The sequence below is a fragment of the Zootoca vivipara genome, chromosome 10 (assembly GCF_963506605.1).
Source record: "Zootoca vivipara chromosome 10, rZooViv1.1, whole genome shotgun sequence".
NCBI lineage: Eukaryota > Metazoa > Chordata > Lepidosauria > Squamata > Lacertidae > Zootoca > Zootoca vivipara.
The window spans coordinates 5,492,808-5,517,339 of NC_083285.1; the positions used below are offsets into that span (position 1 = coordinate 5,492,808).

General features: G+C 42.3%; 1 protein-coding gene across 17 annotated transcripts in view; it reads left to right on the plus strand.

Moving 5' to 3' along the window:
* MAGI2 (membrane associated guanylate kinase, WW and PDZ domain containing 2) overlaps window positions 1-24,532 on the plus strand; it is a 587,732-nt gene that overhangs the window by 498,386 nt on the left and 64,814 nt on the right. For 13 of the 17 annotated variants that reach the window (XM_060279499.1, XM_060279498.1, XM_060279500.1 and 10 more), the window contains 4 exons: window positions 6,172-6,210; window positions 12,789-12,883; window positions 17,616-17,808; window positions 19,755-19,841. In XM_060279499.1, coding sequence (XP_060135482.1) covers window positions 6,172-6,210; window positions 12,789-12,883; window positions 17,616-17,808; window positions 19,755-19,841 — 414 coding nt within the window. The remainder of the gene's footprint in view (window positions 1-6,171; window positions 6,211-12,788; window positions 12,884-17,615; window positions 17,809-19,754; window positions 19,842-24,532) is intronic. The other 4 variants (XM_060279503.1, XM_060279512.1, XM_060279513.1 and 1 more) reach the window with 1 other exon arrangement.

Consider the following 24,532-nt stretch of genomic DNA (forward strand, 5'->3'; position numbering starts at 1 on the left):
TGAGTTAACAAGCAGAGTTTTCTATACATGTAAGCCCCACTGAGTTCAATGAGACTTACTCCAAGGTAAGTGTGCATAGATTCCCTATGCACACTTACCTGTGCACTTCATAGAAGCGTCAGCGTCTGTGAGGGTACAAGGTGGTGGTAGAATTTACTGTGGCTGCCGTAGCCTGTGGTTCAAAAGTAAACAGGCATCCACTACACTCATTATTAGCTACAGTTGAAATATGCGGTTAGAAGTGCGAAATCCCTGCTTTTTCTCCTTTGTGGCATTTCTAAGAACCTAGGACCAGATCGGAACCTCTGGAGGAATATATGGGGGAGGGGGTCTTCTTTGCCTTTACTGTATTGTGGAAGCCACACTCTCCTTCCAACCCCATGGAGGATAGCAGCTTCATGGTTTCCCATTGTATTGTCTGCTTCATAACAATCAAATTAACACATATGCTATGTATTTTGTCCAGTATGCTGTAGGCAATTTGTGTGCAATATACTTAACAAATTGCCCTTTACATATATCTCAAGGTGATTTACAAATATACCATTAAAAACAGCTAAAACAGTTTTTAAAATGGTCCAAAACACAATGATTTTTTTTACAAGAGGGTGATGAGAAGATACAAAGAAGTTAGAGCTTTGGTTAAAAATAAGGTTAAGAAGACGTTCAGACTGAAAATGGGCAATATTCTCAGTTTAGTAAGCTTGCAAATTCATCTCTTTCCCTACTCATCTCTGTAGCTGCATTTTTGCATAGTCTTTCTCTCTCTCTCTCTCTCTCTCTCTCTCTCTCTCTCACACACACACACACACACACACACACACACACACACACACACAGGTTTCAGCAGGCCCTGCCGAAACCCTGCCATGAATGGCGAAGAATGTTACTTTGGAATAGTTTTCCCCCGTTGACAAGAGAGGGAATTGGAACTCTGTTTCCAAATTTAGTATTCCACACATTACTGTTTCCAGTGGACTAAATATAGGCTCTGGTACCTCAACTGCATGTTAGAGTGGCCACGATCTCTTTCTTGGCTGTGAGTGTCAAGTAGAGCACACATGTTATATAAGGTTTCACTGGCAGAATAACCATTATTTGCTTTGGGGGACTTTGCAGTCTGTGCATATCTGCCTCCCACCCGCCTCCCCCAAATGACATGCTAAAAACCATTGCTTAGAGCTGCCTTTTTTGGTCAGCCATTCAGTAAAATTGCCTTCATTCTGGGGGGGGGGGGGAATGTAGCTAGAGCTTCTCTTCCTGCCCACTCTTTAAAAGCACATTTAGATGTTGGGTAATATCGTATATTTCTCAAACTATTCTGAGGAGATCATAGGCTAGGAAGCTTGTGGCCATCAGTTCCATCTGGCATCACCAACAGTTAGGGACGGTGAGAGTTGTGAACCAGAAACATCCAAGTCCCACATCTGTGCCATAAAGTATCTTCAAGGATCATATAATAATAATAATAATAATTTATTTATACCCCGCCCATCTGGCCATGTCTCCCCAGCCACTCTGGGCGGCTTCCAACAGAAGAATAAAACACAACAATCTATTAAACATTAAAAGCCTCCCTGAACAGGGCTGCCTTCAGATGTCTTCTAAAAGTCTGGTAGTTGTTTTCCTCTTTGACATCTGTTGGGAGGGCGTTCCACAGGGCAGGCGCCACCACCGAGAAGGCCCTCTGCCTAGTTCCCTGCAACTTGGCTTCCCGCAATGAGGGAACCGCCAGAAGGCCCTCGGTGCTGGACCTCAGTGTCCAGGCAGAATGATCATAAGCGATTTGTCCCGTTTCGTGCATGCACACACACAAAATACGTATTTACACTTCTTTTCCCAGATCTAGGGTATGTGATAGTTCATACATTTTGTGAATTCGAAATAAGAATTAAACCTCCTGGCATCACAGGGAATATGCATCAAATGGAGAGGAAAATGTAAGCAGCAAAGATTAAACTTTTCCCTGTGTGGCTCATCTTGGCAGAAAGAGTTACTCGTCATGGCAAAATGTTTTTGTTGCTTATAGAAGCTGACAATGTATCCAAAAGCATTTTCAGATGAGATTATGAAAATATTAGCATTAGAGAAAGTGCCGCGGATGAGAAGTGGTTTTGATTGCTGGCTGGCAAGGCGGACCCAGAGGAGTTACACTAATAGAAAGTGTCAGCTCCGCGACTGATGGCTGTATTAAAGACGTAGCAATCAGCTTCTCTTCAACCCTGCGCACATTTACAAAAAGAAGTTGCGCAAGTTACATTTGCAGTTAGACAATTAGAAGGCTTTTGTCTGAGAAGTGATGCAATGGGAATTTCACCATGTAACTGAAGGAATGAAACATAAACCAGCCATCATAATTTATTATCTTCTAAAAGTACAGTCCCACTGTGCTCAATGTAGCATTCATAGGAGTGAATCCTCACGGTGTATGTCTGTGTAGAGGTGTATATAGGATGACAGTATCCTATGGCAAAGATTGGACTGATACTGGAAAGAAGGGGAAGGGGAAGGCATGAGAGCTGGCTGCTTCTTCCTATGGATCAGAAGTGGCTCGCCCAATAGGAGGGAGAGGAACAAAACAGCAGGGAGGTCAACACAGTGCAGGCTTATCAGCAATGCTCCTGCCAGGAAACTAGTGCTGTGGGAAGCTGCTTCTACTCTGGATGCAGAATCCATTGATTGCCTTCTCTAGCCTTGATGTGTCATCCTTAGCTCAATTTCTGAAGGGTTGTTTGAACTTTCATGTGATCTGGCCTCTGCTACAGTTTTCTCATACTGGCAAGAACTTTCATTTCAGCACTTATTGTGCTGGATCAAATAATATCATGTGGCCTGATTTCTTTATTTTATTTTTAAAAGAAATAATATAGGGAATTTCTTTCTTTTTTTTCAAAAAGGCTGAGCAGAATAGACCCTCTGTAACAACTATTCAGCCATTTTTCTCCCAGATTTCATATTCTGTTTGTTTACAAAATATGCATATTGGGCAATAATCAATATAATAAGAAATGTTTTTCTTAGAAAAAAAATGGCAGCCAGAGATTTCTAGTTTAAATAGTAATTATTCAAACATTGCATTGTAGAACCACAACACTAAATATATTGCTTTCCATGGAAACAAAGCTGGAATGAATAATTTTATTGAAATATTTATTGTCACACACAAGTAACTATTTAGAATACCTAACATGATATTATTATTATTATTTATTTATTTATTTATTTATACCTGCCCATCTTGCTGGGTTTCCCCAGCCACTCTGGGCGGCTTCCAACAGAAAAATAAAATACAGTAATCTATTAAACATTAAATGCCTCCCTAAACAGGGCTGCCTTCAGATGTCTTCTAAAAATCTGGTAGCTGTTTTTCTCTTTGACATCTGATGGGAGGGCGTTCCACAGGGCGGGCGCTACTACCGAGAATGCCCTCTGCCTGGTTCCCTGCAACTTGGCTTCTCACAAGGGAACTGCCAGAGGCCCTCAGTGCTGGACCTCAGCGTCCGGGCAGAACGATGGGGGTGGAGACGCTGGATCTACTGGACGATTATTATTCACCAAACTACAGTAATTGATTTTTATTTTTATTTTGGGGGTGGGAATAGAACAGAGGTATGTGTAATTAAGCTGGAACTGCAGAAAATCCCTAGATATGTAGCCACTGGTCTCTCCAAAATTGCTTTGATCATTCCCAGCATATATGCTACGCATCAATTCCAGATTGGGAACAGAAAGGCAAATGTTTACAGTACACAAATTTCAGACAACCTCATTTGGGGCAGGACAGGACATCTCATTATGCTTCTCAAAGCCATGCATTGCTGTTCAATCAGCCTAATCAAATTATGCCCATCTACTTTTGGACAAATGTTTAAAGTTGCTTCCTTGGAAGAGGGACCAACTGTAAAATAACTCTGGAACTGTAGCTCTGCGAGTGGAATAGGGGTATATAGTTCCCAGGATTCTTTGGGGGAAGCCATGGCTGTTTGAAGTGGTATGATACTGCTTTAAATGTAAAGTGCGGATGGAGCATCAGTCAGCCTTGCCACCACCCCCACCCACTCCACTGATGGTAAAGGCAGTTCTAGAAACAGGGTTGTGCTGTATGCATACTGGTACATCAGTGTTGCAGCAGTTTGATTGCTATAGCTTCCCCCACAGCATACTGGGGATTGTAGTATGCTGAGGTTGCCGGGGGTTCTCTGTCTAAAATGCCTAGCTTCCTGACAGAAGCACCATTTCCAGGTTCCCTTGGTGAGAGTGAAGACCAGACTTGACCAATTTAAGAGCCAAGCTGGAAGAAACCACTGAATTTAAAAAAAAATACCTGGGGGAGGAGCAATTTTCATCAGTGGCGCTGTGGGTTAAACCACTGAGCCTAGGGCTTGCTGATCAGAAGGTCAGCGGTTCGAATCCCTGTGACGGGGTGAGCTCCCGTTGCTCGGTCCCAGCTCCTGCCAACCTAGCAGTTCGAAAGCACACCAAAGTGCAAGTAGATAAATAGGAACCGCTCCGGTGGGAAGGTAAATGGCATTTCCATGTGCTGCTCTGGTTTGCCAGAAGCGGCTTTGTCATGCTGGCCACATGACCTGGAAGCTATACGCCGGCTCCCTCGGCCAATAATGCGAGATGAGTGTGCAACCCCAGAGTCGGTCACGACTGGACCTAATGGTCAGGGGTCCCTTTACCTTTTTACAGTACACAAAGGGAAGATTTAACTTTACCCTTCCCAGACTAAATCCTTGAAAATCGCCCCCAAAGCGAGTAAAGCATTTTTTACAAGACTAATAGAGGGGCATTTCAGCCACTGATGAAAAGGTTAAACTGTTCCTCTGTGATGAAAATCTCCGTTCATTCCACATGTCATCATTATCATCATCATCATCACCACCACCACCATCATCTTCATTTATTTATTTTTGCCGCCTTTCAACAATTAAAACAATGCTCAAGGTGGCTTACAATATCTCTGTTATTTTAATACTACTACTACTAATAATAATCCCTAATGTTCTTCCATTCAGCATCATGAATAGTTTTTCCCTGAATGTGCAGTGTAAGTCCAGGCTTGGTCAAACTGAAAACCCAAGAGAAATTGATCTTTCTCTTCCACACTGGGCTAGGTGTGGCCCCTCAGCAACAGTTGCTTGAGCATTTGGAGATTTGTCCAAACTTGAACTGAGGGCTGTCACATAGGAGATTCAGAAGTATTAAATTGTCTGTGTTCATATAATTTGGTTGTGCTGTAACTCTGCTAGCCAGAGTGCCTCCATTTCTGCACATAGCTCTTGCTTGTTCCTGGCTTTTGTTCCTCTTAACCCAGACGAGATCCCCACATATGTATGGGCAACCACAGACATGGTGTTTATGTTCAGAAGGACAAGTCTATACTTACCGATTGTATTACTCAACCATCCAGGGATCAGGTTGTGCCCTGGGCAGCTAATAACCAAGTTTCCCTGTAAATTTATAGTCAGTTCTATTTGTCAGGGTTTGGAGAGTCTTTGGTGTTCAGTCTTCCATCACAGCTGGGGGAAAATGAAATCCATGCTGCGCATCTCTGCAGAAGAGGTAGAAAAGAGCATGAATTTCTAATTCCTGCCATCTGCTTTTGTGACCAAGCAAGCTATAAGCTGCCTGCATATTGCGAAACCTAATGAACATTGACACAACTTTGTACTTTTTATTTGCCTGACTAAAAGAAAACGAGTACAGGTAGATGTGTATAGGGTTGCATTGTAAATCTTATCAATGTCCCAAAATACCCTTTAATATATACATCTCTCAAACACCTGTCCAAGGGGAACATCATTGACCAGGGCAAGCTTGTTTCATTTGAGGTATTTAACTTAATGCTGAAGGCTGTCATTTGAAAAGAAAGTGTGGTATTTATTTTATATATTTATTTTTTTACCAACTGCATGTTGATAACAAGCAACTGACATATCATTGAATTGAAGTTACTTCTTAATTTGCTCTGTTGTCAAAGAATGTATCTATACAGATGTGCTTCAGCTAAAACCAGACACAATAATGTGAGAAAAGTCTGTTCAAAGATTAAATAAATAAACAAAAAGAGTTTGCTATTTCATACTGAATCAGAAAAAGCAGAACTGCATATTTACGTGTCTAGACAAATTTATTTCACCTTTAATTCCACATTTTCCTATTCAGAGCAAGTGCCGCCCAGGACTGGTTTTCGAATGGATTCCTCTGGCAAGTATTTCTCTGCCTTCATTGTACTAACATAACGATTGTCCATTGCATGTCCTAGTGACTGTGCTTCTTTCAATCATGGCTCAGGGGGCGGGTGAATCATGAGTGCCTAATCACCATTCTGCGTTGTTTTTCTCCTTTAAAAAGACAAAGATTTTTCATCTAATATATACCCTTTATGAGAAGGAGCAAGTGTTCCTTAAAAAATAATAATCTCAAAACATGGAAACATGTAACCATGTTTATGATCATAAGACTAATAAGCTTAAAAACATATCAAAGTCCAGAGGATTCGTGTTCACGTTAATTATCATTTAGGCTTTCACAATAATATAGGCTGTCCTGCCTACAGATATGGTGGGATAGAGGGAGAGGTGGATCCTGTTCTATAACTGTCATCCTTGTATGTGGTGGTATCAGTAGCAGATGGCAGGGCAGGGCATCCCTTCTCACCTGACCTCCAGTTAGTTGGGTCATTGCAGGTCACTGCAGCTTACCAGGACAGAAAGTGGGAAGGGCAAGGCAGCAAGGTTGGTGGGGGGTGCGAATGCATCAGCAGAGCCAATCCCCCCTGCAGGTGCATTTGCACTGCACCAACCTGGCCTCTCCCTCTCTCCCTCCCAGTAAACAGCAGCAATGCAAATGAGCAGAGTTCAGGTAAACACCAATGCCCCACCACTGTGCGCTGGTGAGCTTGGTATTATGACAAGAATAACACAACCCCCTGATCTGACAGACCGAAAGGGTGAAGTGGTGCTGTCTCTGTGCCTGGCTCTGCTTGGCTCCTTTGGGCTCCACCAGCAGAAGCTGAAAGCATAGGAAGTGAAAGCTATAGCTACCAGCAGGAAACTCTCAAAATATGATTCTTCTGGGGTACAGTGGGAAGCAGGAAGGATGGAGTTGGCCTAGCCAAGGATCTGTTGTGTCCTAAGTTGGTTCAGCAACCAGCAGTGTGCACAAACCAGTGGGTGCAGCAAACCATGGGTTGAAACTGCCTCCGCTTCCCCCCCCCCCAGCTTGTGTGCGCAGCAGGGCTTCTAGGTAGAGTGGTGGCTCTGCTACTGCATGGAGGTTCTGCCGCTTCCAGACAGGAGTTAGGATTGCTCCCTTTGTCATTTTCAACGAATGCATACAAGGGAGGGCAGTATGTTGTTATGGTAATGAAGGCTGCTGCTCTTTTTTCATCCAGCAGGACTAGTGATATATTTAACAGCTGGGCCTCCCTGCTGGAAAGAGGGGCATTTCTTGAATTTCTGCATGCTATGGAACTGTTAATGGAAGGTTCATGAGGCCCGCCCAAAGTTAACACAAACTTAACCTAAGCCTCCAGGTTGGCCTCCCCAGTATTTTTAATTCGCCCCCTCCTACTTTTCTACAGTGTTTGCTCTTTAGCTGAATTGAAAACATTAGCTTGGATGCAAAGGTTCCCTTTCTCTAAAGCAGGCACCCCCAAACTTCGGCCCTCCAGATGTTTTGGACTACAATTCCCATCTTCCCCGACCATTGGTCCTGTTAGCTAGGGATCATGGGAGTTGTAGGCCAAAACATCTGTAGGGCCGCAGTTTGGGGATGCCTGCTCTAAAGGAAGAAGCTTCCTCTAGTGGATCCAATTCATTGCGCCTCCAAAAACATTTGCATTGGAATTCTACTTCTCCCTCCTTGACATTTTGTCTCTCAGGCAAAGATAAAGGGGAAAGTCTCCTCTTGTTGCCACTTCCTATTATTTAACGTTGGTGACCAGTGGGCTGTTTGCTTTACAAAGCATAGTCTTTGCCTAGAGGGCTTATTGTGCTCGGATGTTTTGGTTTCCAGGAAAACTGAATAAACATGGGCACCGTTCCTTTTCACAAAGCTCTCTATTTATTTTCATTACAATGCAGAAAAGATTTAAGTGCAGAAGTATATAATGCAGCATTTCTAGCTTTTGCCAGTGTGAAAGGTTAATCCCCTGAAATATTCAATTCATAAAATACAACTTTCTACATTTATCAACAATAAATTGTTAAGAAGCGCATGGTGAAAAATTCAGCTTGGAAAATCCACGGCCCATATTGGATCCCGCTGTTATTTATTCATTTGTCTGCCCCCCCCCCAAAAAAAGCCAATCACTTCGATTTTTAATTATTACTAAATGACCCAGTACAGTGGTACCTCGGGTTGCAAATACCTTGGGTTACAAACACTTCAGTTTACAGACTCCGCTAACCTGGAAGTAGTTAAACTTTGCTTCAGGATGAGAACAGAAATCGCGCCACGGCAGCAGCGGGAGGCCCCATTAGCTAAAGTGGTACCTCAGGTTAAGAACAGTTTCAGGTTAAGAACAGACCTCCAGAATGAATTAAGTTCTTAACCCAAGGTACCACTGTATTTATTTTGCTGAAACATATTTCTGAGTAGCTTCAAAGCATTACGGTACAGAACTTTGGGGACATTCCATAGCAAATCAATGAACATGGGTTGAATTATTAATAGTTATGAATTTTACTATACATGTTGACTTTTTAAAATAATTTTTAAATTACTTTCTTTGGGACATATTCTGACTACCGTATGTCCAACCTGCTATGCTACAATAGTTTCATATGTTGTTGTTTAGTCGTTTAGTCGTGTCCGACTCTTCGTGACCCCATGGACCAGAGCACGCCAGGCACTCCTGTCTTGCACTGCCTCCCGCAGTTTGGTCAAACTCATGTTCGTAGCTTCGAGAACACTGTCCAACCATCTTGTCCTCTGTCGTCCCCTTCTCCTAGTGCCCTCAATCTTTCCCAACATCAGGGTCTTTTCCAAGGATTCTTCTCTTCTCATGAGGTGGCCAAAGTATTGGAGCCTCAGCTTCACGATCTGTCCTTCCAGGGAGCACTCAGGGCTGATTTCCTTAAGAATGGATAGGTTTGATCTTCTTGCAGTCCATGGGACTCTCAAGAGTCTCCTCCAGCACCATAATTCAAAAGCATCAATTCTTCGGCGATCAGCCTTCTTTATGGTCCAACTCTCACTTCCATACATCACTACTGGGAAAACCATAGCTTTAACTATACGGACCTTTGTCGGCAAGGTGATGTCTCTGCTTTTTAAGATGCTGTCTAGGTTTGTCATTGCTTTTCTCCCAAGAAGCAGGCGTCTTTTAATTTCGTGACTGCTGTCACCATCTGCAGTGATCAAGGAGCCCAAGAAAGTAAAATCTCTCACTGCCTCCATTTCTTCCCCTTCTATTTGCCAGGAGGTGATGGGACCAGTGGCCATGATCTTGGTTTTTTTGATGTTGAGCTTCAGACCATATTTTGCGCTCTCCTCTTTCGCCCTCATTAAAAGGTTCTTTAATTCCTCCTCGCTTTCTGCCATCAAGGTTGTGTCATCTGCATATCTGAGGTTGTTGATATTTCTTCCAGCAATCTTAATTCCGGCTTGGGATTCATCTAGTCCAGCCTTTCGCATGATGAATTCTGCATATAAGTTAAATAAGCAGGGAGACAATATACAACCTTGTCGTACTCCTTTCCCAATTTTGAACCACTCAGTTGTTCCATATCCAGTTCTAACTGTAGCTTCTTGTCCCACATAGAGATTTCTCAGGAGACAGATGAGGTGATCAGGCACTCCCATTTCTTTAAGAACTTGCCATAGTTTGCTGTGGTCGACACAGTCAAAGGCTTTTGCATAGTCAATGAAGCAGAAGTAGACGTTTTTCTGGAACTCTCTAGCTTTCTCCATAATCCAGCGCATGTTTGCTATTTGGTCTCTGGTTCCTCTGCCCTTTCGAAATCCAGCTTGCACTTCTGGGAGTTCTCGGTCCACATACTGCCTAAGCCTGCCTTGTAGAATTTTAAGCATAACCTTGCTAGCGTGTGAAATGAGCGCAATTGTGCGGTAGTTGCAGCATTCTTTGGCACTGCCCTTCTTTGGAATTGGGATGTAGACTGATCTTCTCCAATCCTCTGGCCATTGCTGAGTTTTCCAAACTTGCTGGCATATTGGGTGTAGCACCTTAACAGCATCATCTTTTAAAATTTTAAACAGTTCAGCTGGAATATCATCACTTCCACTGGCCTTGTTATTAGCAATGCTTTCTAAGGCCCATTTGACTTCACTCTCCAAGATGTCTGGCTCAAGGTCAGCAACCACACTACCTGAGGTGTACGAGACCTCCATATCTTTCTGGTATAATTCCTCTGTGTATTCTTGCCACCTCTTCTTGATGTCTTCTGCTTCTGTTAGGTCCTTACCACTTTTGTCCTTGATTATGGTAATCTTTGTACGAAATGTTCCTTTCATATCTCCAATTTTCTTGAACAGATCTCTGGTTTTCCCCATTCTATTGTTTTCCTCTATTTCTTTGCATTGCTCATTTAAGAAGACCCTCTTGTCTCTCCTTGCTGTTTTTTGGAAATCTGCATTCAGTTTCCTGTATCTTTCCCTATCTCCCTTGCATTTTGCTTGCCTCCTCTCCTCCGCTATTTGTAAGGCCTCGTTGGACAGCCATTTTGCTTTCTTGCATTTCCTTTTCCTTGGGATGGTTTTCATTGCTGCCTCCTGTATAATGTTACGAGCCTCCATCCATAGTTCTTCAGGCACTCTGTCCACCAAATCTAAATCCTTAAACCTGTTCCTCACTTCCACTGTGTATTCATAAGGGATTTGATTCAGATTGTATCTTACTGGCCCAGTGGTTTTTCCTACTTTCTTCAGTTTAAGCTGGAATTTTGCTATAAGAAGCTGATGATCTGAGTTACAGTCAGCTCCAGGTCTTGTTTTTGCTGACTGTATAGAGCTTCTCCATCTTTGGCTGCAGAGAATATAATCAATCTGATTTCGATGCTGTCCATTTGGTGATATCCATGTGTAGAGTCGTCTCTTGTGTTGTTGGAATAGAGTGTTTGTGGAATAGAGTGTTTGTTGGAATAGAGTGTTTCATATAGGAATTGCAAAAAAGTCAGGCAAAAGAGCCCTACTAACACAAATATCCCAGGAATAATTCTGCTAGTTCCAAAGGTTAAGGAAGTTCTTTAAACACACACACACACACACACACACACACACACACACTTCACTATTGTGGGGGGAGTGGAATGTATAGAGAGCCACCAATCGCTGCTGTTTAGAAAAAGGGAAGTTTTTCATGCCTGGAACAACTTCCTTCCCCTAGACCAGGATGGTCCAACATGCTGCCATCCCAAAGTCAGGCAACCGAGGTGCTGGGCTTCCTCGTGCCCAAAGCCTATTTAGCACTTTCCCAGCTTTGGGAAGGAGATGGAAGAGCCTCGCACCTCCTCAAAACCTGGCACCTCGCTTATCCAGCTTTGGGAAGGCAGTACAGGGGCTGGTGGGGGTGTACAATTTTGGGCTTGCTCAGGTAACCTTACAATAATCTGGGTTCAAAGTAAGCATGATAGTGGCAGGTCTGTGTCAGATTATTATTATTATTAATGTTGTTGTTATTGAAATTTATATACTATGCTTCATCACAGGGTGGTACTGCAGTCACAGAAAAAGCTGGCTGCTCTAGTGAGGGGGTGCTCCACCCTTCTCCTGCCCACAGCTTCCTTCCCTGACAGGGGAGCTTCAGAGCACACACTTATTCAACTATTTTGCTGTTAAAAATCAGAACTGCTCTATATGTTATATGGGCAGATCCAGGTTTAAACCTATATAACTGTCAACATCACAGCTAATCTGTCCTTCAGCCTCCGTTTTTACAGGTGGCACTAATGACAGTGATCATGAGCCTTCAGAGCAGGGGGTTCTCCAAAATTGGTGTTTTCAGTGACAGGTCTCAAAGTTTTTTGCAGCAGGTTTCTCGTGCTACAAAATCTCCCTAGTTTTTAAAGAATGCATTTCCATCAAAGAACAAATGACAAGGTGAAATTGGTTGATGGAGTTCACTGCCGCAGGCGGGCTTGCTCAGATGCCTTTCAAAGAGGAACAGGCCAAATCAAGGAGCGTCAGTCAACGGCTACTTGTCATGAGGACTATATGCAGATTCCATGTTTGGAGTTCCTTTGGGGAGAAGAGGACTGCTGAGCTCATTTCCCGCTTGTGGGCTTCCCAAAGGCATCTCTGGCTGGCAACTGCATGAAGCAGGATGCTGAACTAGATGGATCACTGCTGTGATCTAGCAAAACATCTTGCATGTTCTTAAGGCATTCCTTATGGTGGGGAAATAGTGGAAAAGGAGCAGCAGGAAGTCATCTGTGCATGATTAAAAAATTTACACCACTCTTCAGACATCAGGGTAAACCCACATATTTCTAAATAGAGAATTTCTCATTGGAAGGAGGAAATTGCAATGTGCCTCTTACAAATGCTCTTATTCATGTTCAGAATGCAGAGCAGCTTATGTGTAGCAGTCAATTTTCCTTCATTCAGAGTTACCTTGTGGCATTTGATTTGATAGTTCCATCTCCAAGTACCTGTCATTTCTTCCTGTCCGTATTCAACACACTCTGTCTTGTTTCTGTTTGCATCGGCTCTGGTGGGACTGTCATGTATCATTTAATGATCTAAACACAGGGCAGCTAGGTTTTTTTGTAGAAAGAAACTCAAAGCATTTTACACCTAAATGACATCTTATCTTATACCAGGTCCAGATTACAAGGAGTTGGATGTTCATCTTCGGAGAATGGAATCTGGATTTGGCTTCAGAATCCTTGGAGGAGATGAACCTGGACAGCCCGTGAGTTGTTTTTTTCCGACTTTCTACTCTATAGCTTCGGCATCTTCGCTATGTGTCAGAAAAATATCACTTTGTATAATGGTCATATTGGAATGGCACTTTTTCTTGTTCAGACATTGAAAAAGACAGGACTCTCGAGCGATCAGCATCCCCATCTAAAATCTGTCATTGTGAATCAGTCTGTATTAAGTTACCAGGAGTATATTCTCCAACCTTTTACACAGTTCATTTTTCTGTGACATCTTTCAATTACTGACTTGCATGACATGATTGGCTTCTGCAGATGGCCAGGGCCTTGCTTTTACAACAGCAAAATAGCATTCAGACTTAGTAGGAACAAACAAATGTCATGCTTTGAGAGACGCAGCACTGAGAAACATTTGCTGGGTAAATACAGTAATTTTGAGATTTGAAACTGCCCACTGTTTATATTGTACATTCTTGAGAAAATGTAACAGGCATCCTGAAATAAGGCATATTGCCTTCTGAAGTACAGACAGTAGTGACTTTCATTCGTCATATACTGGAAGATTGCAGTATCAAAATAGAAACGTCCCCATGATAGTTCTCCTCAGCCATGACAAGCTTAAGGACTTGTGACTTTTAGTACATCACACATAGAAAAAGTAATCATTTTATTTTACATATTCTGGATGTATTTTTAGCCCTTCAGCATCCCAGTGTACAATAAAGAATCTTAGACTACGGCTTCAAATATTATTCAATGCAGATAGGAAATGAACATTTTTGGTGCCTTCTGGATTTTGTATTTATTTGTACTGGCCAAAATAGACCTCAAAAAACATTCCCTTCCCCCCGCCTTGTATGATGAGATGCACAAGCTGTCTCAGCATACAACATTTGTGCAACTGACTGTGGAGGAAAGACATTGTGGTCATAGATTGCATGCATGCTACATTAAACATGTGGCTTCCAACAACAATGGCAAGTATATCTATAACAACTTACCTGTCTTCTGACATCATAGCATTTTGAATGTACAGACATCACTGGTGGCTGGTGGGATGGGACAAAACACACAACACTGAGATGCCCAGATATGGGCCAGTTGCTTTCCATACGTAGAAGTTTAATATACCAGAACCAGACAGAGGGCCTTCTCGGTAGCAGCACCCACCCTGTGGAATGCCCTTCCATCAGGTGTCAAGGAAATAAGCAGCTATCCTAATTTTAAAAGACATCTGAGGGCAGCCCTGTTTAGGGAAACTTTTAATATTTAATGCTGTACTGTTTTAATATTCAATTGGGAGCAGCCCAGAGTGGCTGGGGAGACTCATCCAGATGGGCAGGGTATAAAAAATAAATAAATTATTATTATTATTATCATTATTATTATTATTATTATGTGTCTACAGAAAAGTGGGGTTTCTGTCTGGTGCTTGTAGAATTGGTCTGTGGTTATTTTTAGTGCTTTAAATTCTTTTGTATATTTTGTATCGTTGTGCTGCTGTTTTAATGCCTTTGTGTACTTTGCAATGCAATGCGAATTCTTTGGTGTTGTTAAGTCAATTCAAGACTCTTTGCAGCAGAGGCATAACAAATGAAATTATAATAATCATCATTATCCAAATAAGACGGTGGTGGATCCAATTTTGTCTAGAAGTCAGAGGTCGGGGTTGTAATGTCCCTGCTACATTGCCTTGCCCTTGCCCTTGCCCATAAAACCACAGTACATTCTAGCCAGTTTTGCAACCATAAAATTGCTGAAGACCAAAAATAAAAATAATAATGTTGGAGTTATATCAGGGCTACATAGCAATCAAACCATGTTGGTGCTAATGTTAGAATCAGAATATTGGAAGCTATTTACGCTGTTCTATTCTCAGGGTCATGATTCATGACAAGTGCGTTGGTAAATTCTGCATTCATAGGAAACCTTTACACAAAATGGGGCAATGGTGCTCTTTCTATCACTCTCTCTCTCTCTCTCTCTCTCTCACACACACACACACACACACACACAATAATTTACCATACAAGGTCTAGCTGAAAAGATAACTTGATAATCTAAGCAATACATAATTCACTGGAAGTTAGTAAGAATTTGCCAGAAGTGTTGTAGCCAAACTCTTGGGTTTGGAATGTGCTGTTACTCTGTTTACAAACCAAAATATAAAATTAGAATTTGATCAATCCCATAATTATTGAATCAAGGCACTCCAGGGAGAGCAATAGGGAAGAGGAGGGTGGGACGTTCAGGCACAAGTCTCTTAATTGGTCTAATAAACAACATCTGCCCTGGCCCTTGGTGAATTTATGATAATATTTCTTTTTGGCATGTTTGTTGTAATGATGTCTGAATGCTGGCATGTGCCTGTAATTGCATAGATTCGGTATGATTTGAAGAGGAAGCTATAAAATCCAATATTGCAGTTGGAGACAGAGAATGGTTGCATGATTTGGAAACACACAAAGTTTTGCACTAGCACATGAAAGAAGAGAAGAGAAATGAAATGAAATGAAATGAAATGAAATGAAATGTGAAAACTGGCTTGGGCACAACTTTATTCCAACCAGCTGCTTAACTTTTCAATCAAGTAAGGCCTGAGACACGGGTGGCGCTGTGGGTTAAACCACTGAGCCTAGGGCTTGCCGATCAGAAGGTCGGCGGTTTGAATCCCTGTGACGGGGTGAACTCCCGTTGCTTGGTCCCTGCTCCTGCCAACCTAGCAGTTCGAAAGCACGTCAAAGTGCAAGTAGATAAATAGGTACCGCTACAGCGGGAAGGTAAACGGTGTTTCCATGTGCTGCTCTGGTTTGCCAGAAGCGGCTTTGTTATGCTGGCCACATGACCTGGAAGCTGTCTGCGGACAAATGCCGGCTCCCTCGGCCTATAGAGCAAGATGAGCGCCGCAACCCCAGAGTCAGTCACGACTGGACCTAATGGTCAGGGGTCCCTTTACCTTTACCTTTAAGGCCTGAGATACGCTGAAGAAGCTTTTGTTTTGTTTTGTTCCTCCGCTCTGTGCTCAGGAGAAAGCCTTTATTTCTCTTTTTTCATTCTTTATCGTTTTCAAAAAATGAGCCTTGAATTTTTCAGCATGGGGTGGAGGAATTAAATCTTTTGCTTGTTTGTTGCTTTTTTGTGGTTCTTGCCTTAGGGTGCACAATTGAACTGAAGCCACCTTTTCATAAAGAAACCTTTGAAGGATAGAGATATATGAAATTTCCAGCTAGTTTTAAGTTAGCATTCTGATCGTAAATGGTTGTGCTAGTACATTCCCCCATGATGAAGCTCAATGTTGCTGCAGCATACTGGTTCTCCCCAGGCTAAGCACCTATTGACTAATATATTTGCTAATGGCTAATGCTAATGGCTGTTTCACCCATGCATGTACAGTACCTCTTTCAGTGCCTTATCACTAGATGTCTTCACTTAATGACTGACTCCACTGGGTCATATTATTCATATTATTCATAGTCTAAGTTGCAGTGTCTTTCTAGAAGTAACTGATCATGTTGCACATGATGGCTCTCAAAACTAAGGACCTTACTCGTACATTTTCCCTCTCATGAAACACACAAGCTGTGTGTATGGTGCAAGTGAGAAACTAGAGCAACTTCCATGATGCTCTAATGTTAAGTTCCTGTAATGAAATGGCAGGGGTTGCTATGGCTTGACTGCTTAGATTCCCAGCTCACATGTTATATGGTTCATTCAAGCCTGAATGAAAAGAAGAGCCTGAATGTATTGTGCAAATTAGTCCTAAAATACCAAAGGATTTCAAAGCAGTTTTCAAAACGTCCATTTCCCCTCTACAGGGACCAGCCACTCCTTTGATAGCACAAATCCCCAATCAACATTGTACAACAAGAAATCTATTATCACATTAAAATGCCAAGAGATGTGCAAAGTGGACAGGATCAAGCCACTGTAATTGTCTTATCACAGAGTCTGTTCAATAGGTTTTGCAGTGACCCACCAATTCCTTATTAAACCACACCACTGAAGAATACAGTGGTACCTCGGTTTATGAACACAATTGGTTCCGGAAGTCTGTTCATAAACTGAAGCGTTCATAAACTGAAGCGAACTTTCCCATTGAAAGTAATGGAAAGTGAATTAATCCGTTCCAGACGGTCCGCGGAGTAAGCGTTCATAAACTGAAGCAAACTTTCCCATTGAAAGTAATGGAAAATGAATTAATCCGTTCCAGATGGGTCCACGGCGTTCATAAACCTAAAATTCATAAACCGAGGTGTTCATAAACCAAGGTTCCACTGTAGTATTTATCTAAGGGACAGGGGAGACAGGGTTTAGAAAGTTTAATCTTCAAATGTTATGTATTAATCCCCTTTAACAGCCAAACACATAGCCTTGCCCTGAAACCTTTGTGCCTGCTTTGTGTCTTTAATGATTCTAATTTTCTTAATTTCATGATCACACACATGGAGTGTATCTTCTAAGAAGAAAGTGAGCCAGCACTGTAATTCTTAAAATATTCATTGCTGTTTGGGTTATTAATCTCATTACTACTTTAGGAAAAAGTGTAACATTAATTACTACTGATTGCTACAGTATTTGGAAAGGATATGGGACATTTCTCATAGGCTTATCTGAGCGCTGGCATTTTGACAGCAGCATCTTGGACACCACTTTGCAACAGAAAAGTTTTGCCTACGCATCACCAGAAAGTGTTGGAGATTTCTTTGCTGCTGTGCCCTTGGGATTTATGCTTGTAACACTCCTTCCCCCTCCCCCATTACTTAGATTTTAATTGGAGCAGTAATTGCCATGGGCTCAGCCGACAGAGATGGCCGCCTACATCCTGGTGATGAGTTGGTCTTCGTCGATGGAATTCCAGTGGCTGGCAAAACTCACCGATATGTCATTGACCTCATGCATAATGCAGCTCGAAATGGGCAAGTGAATCTAACTGTGAGAAGAAAGGTGCTACCCACAGGTATGTTCAACAGAAGGGAAACCAAATATTGTTAAGAACTGGGATGCAACTAAGGACAAATCATACATAAAATGTTCGGGGGGGGGGGGCATTAATATTCAGAGACATGTTGCTTTTTTTAAGAAAAACAGATAAAATGTTTGTTTTTCAGCTTCCCCTTACAATGTTCCTGACACAAATGCTAAAGTATTTTGGTTATTTTACAGAGACTAGGAAAGTAGAACTGACATAGAACTGTGCTAGTCATGAGTCACTCTGTCCATATTCCTTTTTCTATTGGCTCTATGTTCTTCCCACCATCACCTCACATGCCATCATCCTGCTAATTCAACTGTCCTGCTAACTGCCATTGTGTGACCAACAGACTGCAGACAAATGAAATAAGCATCAATATTGTTAGGTCTCCAGAGCAAGAAGTGATTTCAAGAGTTTTCAGCTCATACCCATTCATTAGGAGCACAATGTAAAAGCCTTTTAGCACAAACCAAACAGCTCCAGCTAGAAATAGGGCAGCTGCCTTGTCTCTTTGAACCAGTCGGCCTTATACTAAAATCTAAACCATAGATACAGAATTATTTCACTCTTAGACATTTAAGGAGTCATCAGAGTGGTTTTGTTTTTCTAGATATAGATAACCTGCAAGTTTGCAGATGACACCAAATTGGGAGGGGTGGCTAACACCCCAGAGGACAGGATCACACTTCAGAATGACCTTAACAGATTAGACAACTGGGCCAAAGCAAACAAGATGAATTTTAACAAGGAGAAATGTAAAGTACTACACTTGGGCAAAAAAAATGAAAGGCACAAATACAGGATGGGAGACACCTGGCTTGAGAGCAGTACATGTGAAAAGGATCTAGGAGTCTTGGTAGACCACAAACTTGACATGAGTCAGCAGTGTGATGCAGCAGCTAAAAAAGCCAATGCAATTCTGGGCGGCATCAATAGGAGTATAGCATCTAGATCAAGGGAAGTAATAGTACCACTGTATTCTGCTCTGGTCAGACCTCATCTGGAGTACTGTGTCCAGTTCTGGGCACCACAGTTCAAGAAGGATACTGATAAGCTGGAACGTGTCCAGAAGAGGGCAACCAAAATGGTCAAAGGCCTGGAAACGATGCCTTATGAGGAACGGCTTAGGGAGCTGGGTATGTTTAGCCTGGAGAAGAGAAGGTTAAGGGGTGATATGATAACCATGTTCAAATATATAAAAGGATGTCATATAGAGGAGGGAGAAAGGTTGTTTTCTGCTGCTCCAGAGAAGCGGACAAGGAGCAACGGATTCAAACTACAAGAAAGAAAATTCCACCTAAACATTAGGAAGAACTTCCTGACAGTAAGAGCTGTTCAGCAGTGGAATTTGCTGCCAAGGAGTGTGGTGGAGTCTCCTTCTTTGGAGGTCTTTAAGCAGAGGCTTGACAGCCATCTGTCAGGAATGCTTTGATGGTGTTTCCTGCTTGGCAGGGGGTTGGACTGGATGGCCCTTGTGGTCTCTTCCAACTCTATGATTCTATGATTCTATGATTCTAACCTGAAGATGAGGCCTTAACTCACAGTTTTCATCTGGAGTGTCTTTCTACGAGTCTCTTCACTTCTTTGCAATGTTGCCATATGTGGATTTCTGTCTGACATCTCAAAGCCTTCTGCCTGTGGGCCATTTGTCCCAAGTGCACTGAACTGAGCAATTGCAATAAGCAGATATGACTTTAAACCCCTTTCTGTCTACTCCTTCCCATTCAGTAAAGAACTCATTCTACCCTGCTTACCTTGCTAGCTTTGCCTTCCATCCCTACACATTGTAGCTGATCAAAGCCTCATATTTCCAACCCCATCTCATTCTTCACAGTGTCATCTTCTTCTTTGGCACAGTCCTATGTCCCATTGTTAGCCGTTTTGCAGTCATTCCAGTAAGGAGACTGATGTTCTTCTGTTGACCATTATAGACTCCTGGAGTCAGAAAAATTCTCTCCAGCCTGGTGCAACGCCCCCTAGCAGCTCCCCAAACCTTAGGAAAATGGCCAATAGCCAAGGTAACACACAGCACCTGATGATTAATTCCTTGAGGAAATTAATTATGCTTCTGCTTGTGCGGGTGACCACGTTGATTCGTTGCTGGTCCTTGCTGCTAATTGCATGTCCGGAACTTTCAGTTGAAGGAACTTCTTCTGGTCTGGAACTTGTAGCTGAATATTCTTTTCGGTGGCAAATATCAATCACGTATTAAGTAACAGGAACCTATCTTCAGAAAAACAATTTGAATAGGCTATTAGCAAACTTTAAGCATGTTTGAGAGAGAGACAGTAAACAAAAATCCTCCCATAAAGCGACGGAGGGGTGGCGAAAAGATTTTGTGTGTGGGCGAATTTTGGAGAGGGATCTTCAACTTACAACTAAATGAGGTGGTCAAGTTTATTTTATTTATTATCTTATATTTCATTTCTTTTCAATTTATTTAATGTTTCATTTCGTGTTTTGTTTTGCTTTGTTTTTAGAAACCACTTTTAAGTGCTAAGAGTGGCTTGGTTCCAAGCCTGGCTGGGTGGCTGCCACTCACTTTGGAGATGGCTAGGTGAATATGCCCCATCCCAGGAACAAATCTATTGGATGATGTTGCATTGTGGCTGTGGGATTGTATGGGGAAAGGATGGCTGCCTCCGTAGGCACTAAGCAAAAGAACCGCCTCCTGTCAAAGTAAATGATATTCATGCACATCCCTCCCCCAAAGTACTGGAAGTTCTCCCAGCCTAACTTTGTGGAAGAGAAAGTCAGGATGTCATGCACAAAGTTTGAGGTGAAGAGTCAGGTTGTTGACAGCCTTTATAACAGAATATTAGGACCAGTGCTTTTTTTCTGGGGGGACACAGGGGTACATATATCCCTAAAAATGTTGTGAATCTAAGTTTGACCTCATTGAGGGGCAGTATTTCAATATGAGTAGGAAAATGAGAGTACCCCTAAACATTTTTTTAAGAAAAAAAAGCACTGATTAGGACAAAACCAAAAGAGAGACCCATGCCATCATTACCAGAGTGCTCATGAAGCTCCAAGCGGATGGACCCACACACGCATAGACCCACACACTCATTTCCAGGACTCTGCTATTTTTAGTTTGTGCCTCAGCCATTCCCTCCCGGGTGGCTCAGGTTTGTGGGCTGAAACCACTGTTGCCACACAGCTCTGCCATGGTATCATTATAGCACAAAATGTCAGTCCATTTCTTTAATTGTGCCCTCTGGCATGTAATTTCCACTCCCTAAGTTCATACAACAAAGGGGGGGCACTTTGGTAAACTCCATCTTGAGAATGAGAACTTCTAGCAGATGAGTGGGCCATGCTGAATCTTCACCAGTTTCTGGCTATAGCCCCAGCGAGCAAGTATATCATGGAGGTGGTGGGTTTGAGAGCCATGTCCCCAGTGCATAGCTGCTATTAGGAAAGATAAGCAAAGTCTCCTTCATAATCTTCACTGCCCCACCCCCACCCCAAAGAAACTAAAACAGGCTTGAGGAAGCAGTCTTAAAAGAGCAAAAACCTAGTTGGAGGGAAGACAGCCAGTGAGCTTCATGGCTGGGTAATAGCTTTCCCCAAATCTCAAGTACGTTCGAAGCTCTTGAGAATGAATACGGCATAGAATACTGCAAGAATGGGAGGAATCTAAGAAAGTCCAGTCATGAAACAGCCACACAGGGGAAAAGTATGTTTGGGCTTGTTCATTCTGAGAGCATTTAATAGTCAAGTCTGCATAAGAGCCATAATACCTTCAGAACTTTAAAAAAAAATGAGGAAGAGAAATGTGAGGTATTGAAACCTGATCAGGAAAGAGTGACCTTCCAATGTATAGAAGGTCTAAAATGCTTGTCTTTGTGGAGAGCATACCCAATCTTTAACTCTCCCTCCCATGGACAGATCTTTCAGAATAGATGGATATCCAATAGCAATATAAAATCTGCTCTACCTGGTTTATCATTCTTTCCTATACTTAATGGGAATCTGTTACATTCATTTATAGCTGAGGCAGCACTCGGTAATTCTGTGGGGTGAGATAATTTTCTTTCTGTTGCACCCGCAGTGACATAAACCGTATTCAGGCTTCTAAAACATGACAGCCAGAAAATGAGATCTTTCTTGTCACTGACTATGGCATTTAGTTGCAGCTCTGGTTCAATAACTTCGGGAGATTTTCAATTCTAACATAGCGGCATAATGATTGTTTGTTTTTCTTTCGTCTCCCTTGCGCTAATCACTTTGTTTCAAAGTTGTACAAGGACTGCTAGAGGACATGCTTACCTGCCTGAGAAAAGAGAGACTTATCCTTGATTCAGAGAAACCAAGCTTGATTTTGCACTTTGAAAATTTTGCTTGATATGTTGTGATGTGTGTGGCAGAGAGAAAGCCAATCAGCTATTTAGTAATATGCATCTTTTATCAGTTGGAGGAGGGGGGAAAAAACAGATTTGATTTTATCTGAAATTAAAGCATTCCAAATATGGACCTGTTATCTGTTTTATGAGTGGAAGCCAGCTTGTGGCTGCCATCCTATACACACTTCCCTGGGAATAAGCCTCACTGAATTCATGTGAATTCATGCATAGGGTATGAAAAGCATTGTTATATTATTTAATCCAGGGGTCACCAACCTTTTTGGACCAGTGGACAGAATTTTGAGAGAGAGTCAAAAAAAGTCATGGGGGAGGGGGGTGGCATAACACCGTGTGTGTGTGTGTGTGTGTGTGTGTGTGTGTGTGAGAGAGAGAGAGAGAGAGAGAGAGAGAGAGAGAGAGAGAGAGAGAGAGAGAGAGAGCGCACCACCCCTGGCATCATTTTGCTTACCATTGGGGGGGGGGGTCAGCTGTGTCCTGCTGCTCCTCTTTGTAGAGATCACACAATATTGATTTTTCACAGAGAGAGCGATACTGCTGCTGTCTAATAGCCACAGGGAACATTTATCAGTACCAGGGAAGATATACAAGATAGCTACGCCACACTCACTCTCATTTCACATAAATTTATCAGAAGGTACCTGTACATTTTGCCCTATAACTTATCTTCTAGGAGGGCTAGAGCAGGCATCCCCAAACTTCGGCCCTCCAGATGTTTTGGACTACAGTTCCCATCATCCCTGACCACTGGTCCTGTTAGCTAGGGATCATGGGAGTTGTAGGCCAAAACATCTGGAGGGTCACAGTTTGGGGATGCCTGGGCTAGAGAAATACTTTTTTTAAAAAGAGAGAGAGAGAGAAAGCTCAGCATCTGGAGCATCTGCCCAGCAGTGCCAATCAGTCTTCATGGGTGCTGGGTTGGCAACCTCTGGTTTGATCACTACTGTAATTGTGCTAGAATTATTGAGAGCTTTTCATGTCAATTCTGTTCTTGTTATAGAGAGACAATAACATTTTTGCCCAGCTTTCCTGTAAAGACTGCGCTGTCAACTTCACTTATTCACTAACAGGACCAGTGGTCAGGGGTGATGGGAGTTGTAGTCCCAAAACATCTGTGGGGTCGAGTTTGCCTATGCCTGCTCTATGGCTTCCTGATTGCTTACCTGGATGAGGACAGGTAGAGGGTGCCCTCCAGACTCAGCCCCCAGGGAGCATGGCCAATGGTCAGGAACATCTGGAGGGTACTATGTTGGCCCATATAAGAATGCTTTATAGAACTGACCAGGGAGGAGAGAGGATCATAGTCTAAAACTCTTCTGTGACTGGTAGCTCTGAGTGTTCATAGTGAACCAACCTCCCTCTCGCTGGTACCATTTTCATTTTAGCACCTGGAATGGGTTACGCTGCAGTGTGTTCAGTAGCTCTTACTGTATTATTAATCTGCAATAAAAGATCTGCCAGAGAAATAGAGCTGTGTTTTGTCCAAACTTCACTTTTTTTTTTTACTTTTTGCTGACCACCAAAGGTATAAATACAATACTATTTCTATTCTTATACATTCTCTGCATTTATGTGTATATAAAGTATATGGAGTATCATAGAATTGTAGAGCTGGAACGGGTCCTAGGGATCATCTAGTCTAACCCCTTGCAAGGCAGGAATATGCAGCTGCCCCATATGGGGATTGAACCTGTGACCTTGGTGCTATCAGCCCCATGCTCCTAACCAGTTGAGAGAAGGCTGGTCCAAGATGTAAGTGAAGTTAATGATTCTAGTTCTGTGTACAAGGACAGGTTTTCTTTTTGTAAGACAACCTATATTTGATAACAGGTTCTTATTTGGGATTAATCTTCCCTGGATTAATCCCTCTAGTCCACAAACATCTTTTGAATAGGCCGTTCTCTTTTTAAAAGGGAAGTCAAGCAGTTAATCCCCATTACTCTGTTGGTTGCCTGCTTAAATTTTTCTAGTTTGAAGGCAAATACCTTAATATTGAATTAAACGTTGAATTAGACATACTTAATAGACATAGATAGATAAAGAAAAGTCTGATTCCCTTGGAATTCAACACCCATTATTAGTAATGATATAATTTTATATAGCAGTATTAATGTGCTATCAGTGTACAGCATGTGCACAACATAAGCAACCCACCCCCACAGAATATAGTTATAGTCTCTCACTGGGGGAAGCAGAGGTGCTGTGTGTACACAATTACGATTATTACTCAATTTCCATAGTTTCCAGTCAATGCTTTAATGGTACCTGGATTCTGAGCTTTTCAGGTGGATTCTTAGAGCAGCTTACAGCAAAAGCTGAAATCCATAGCAACCAGACCTCTA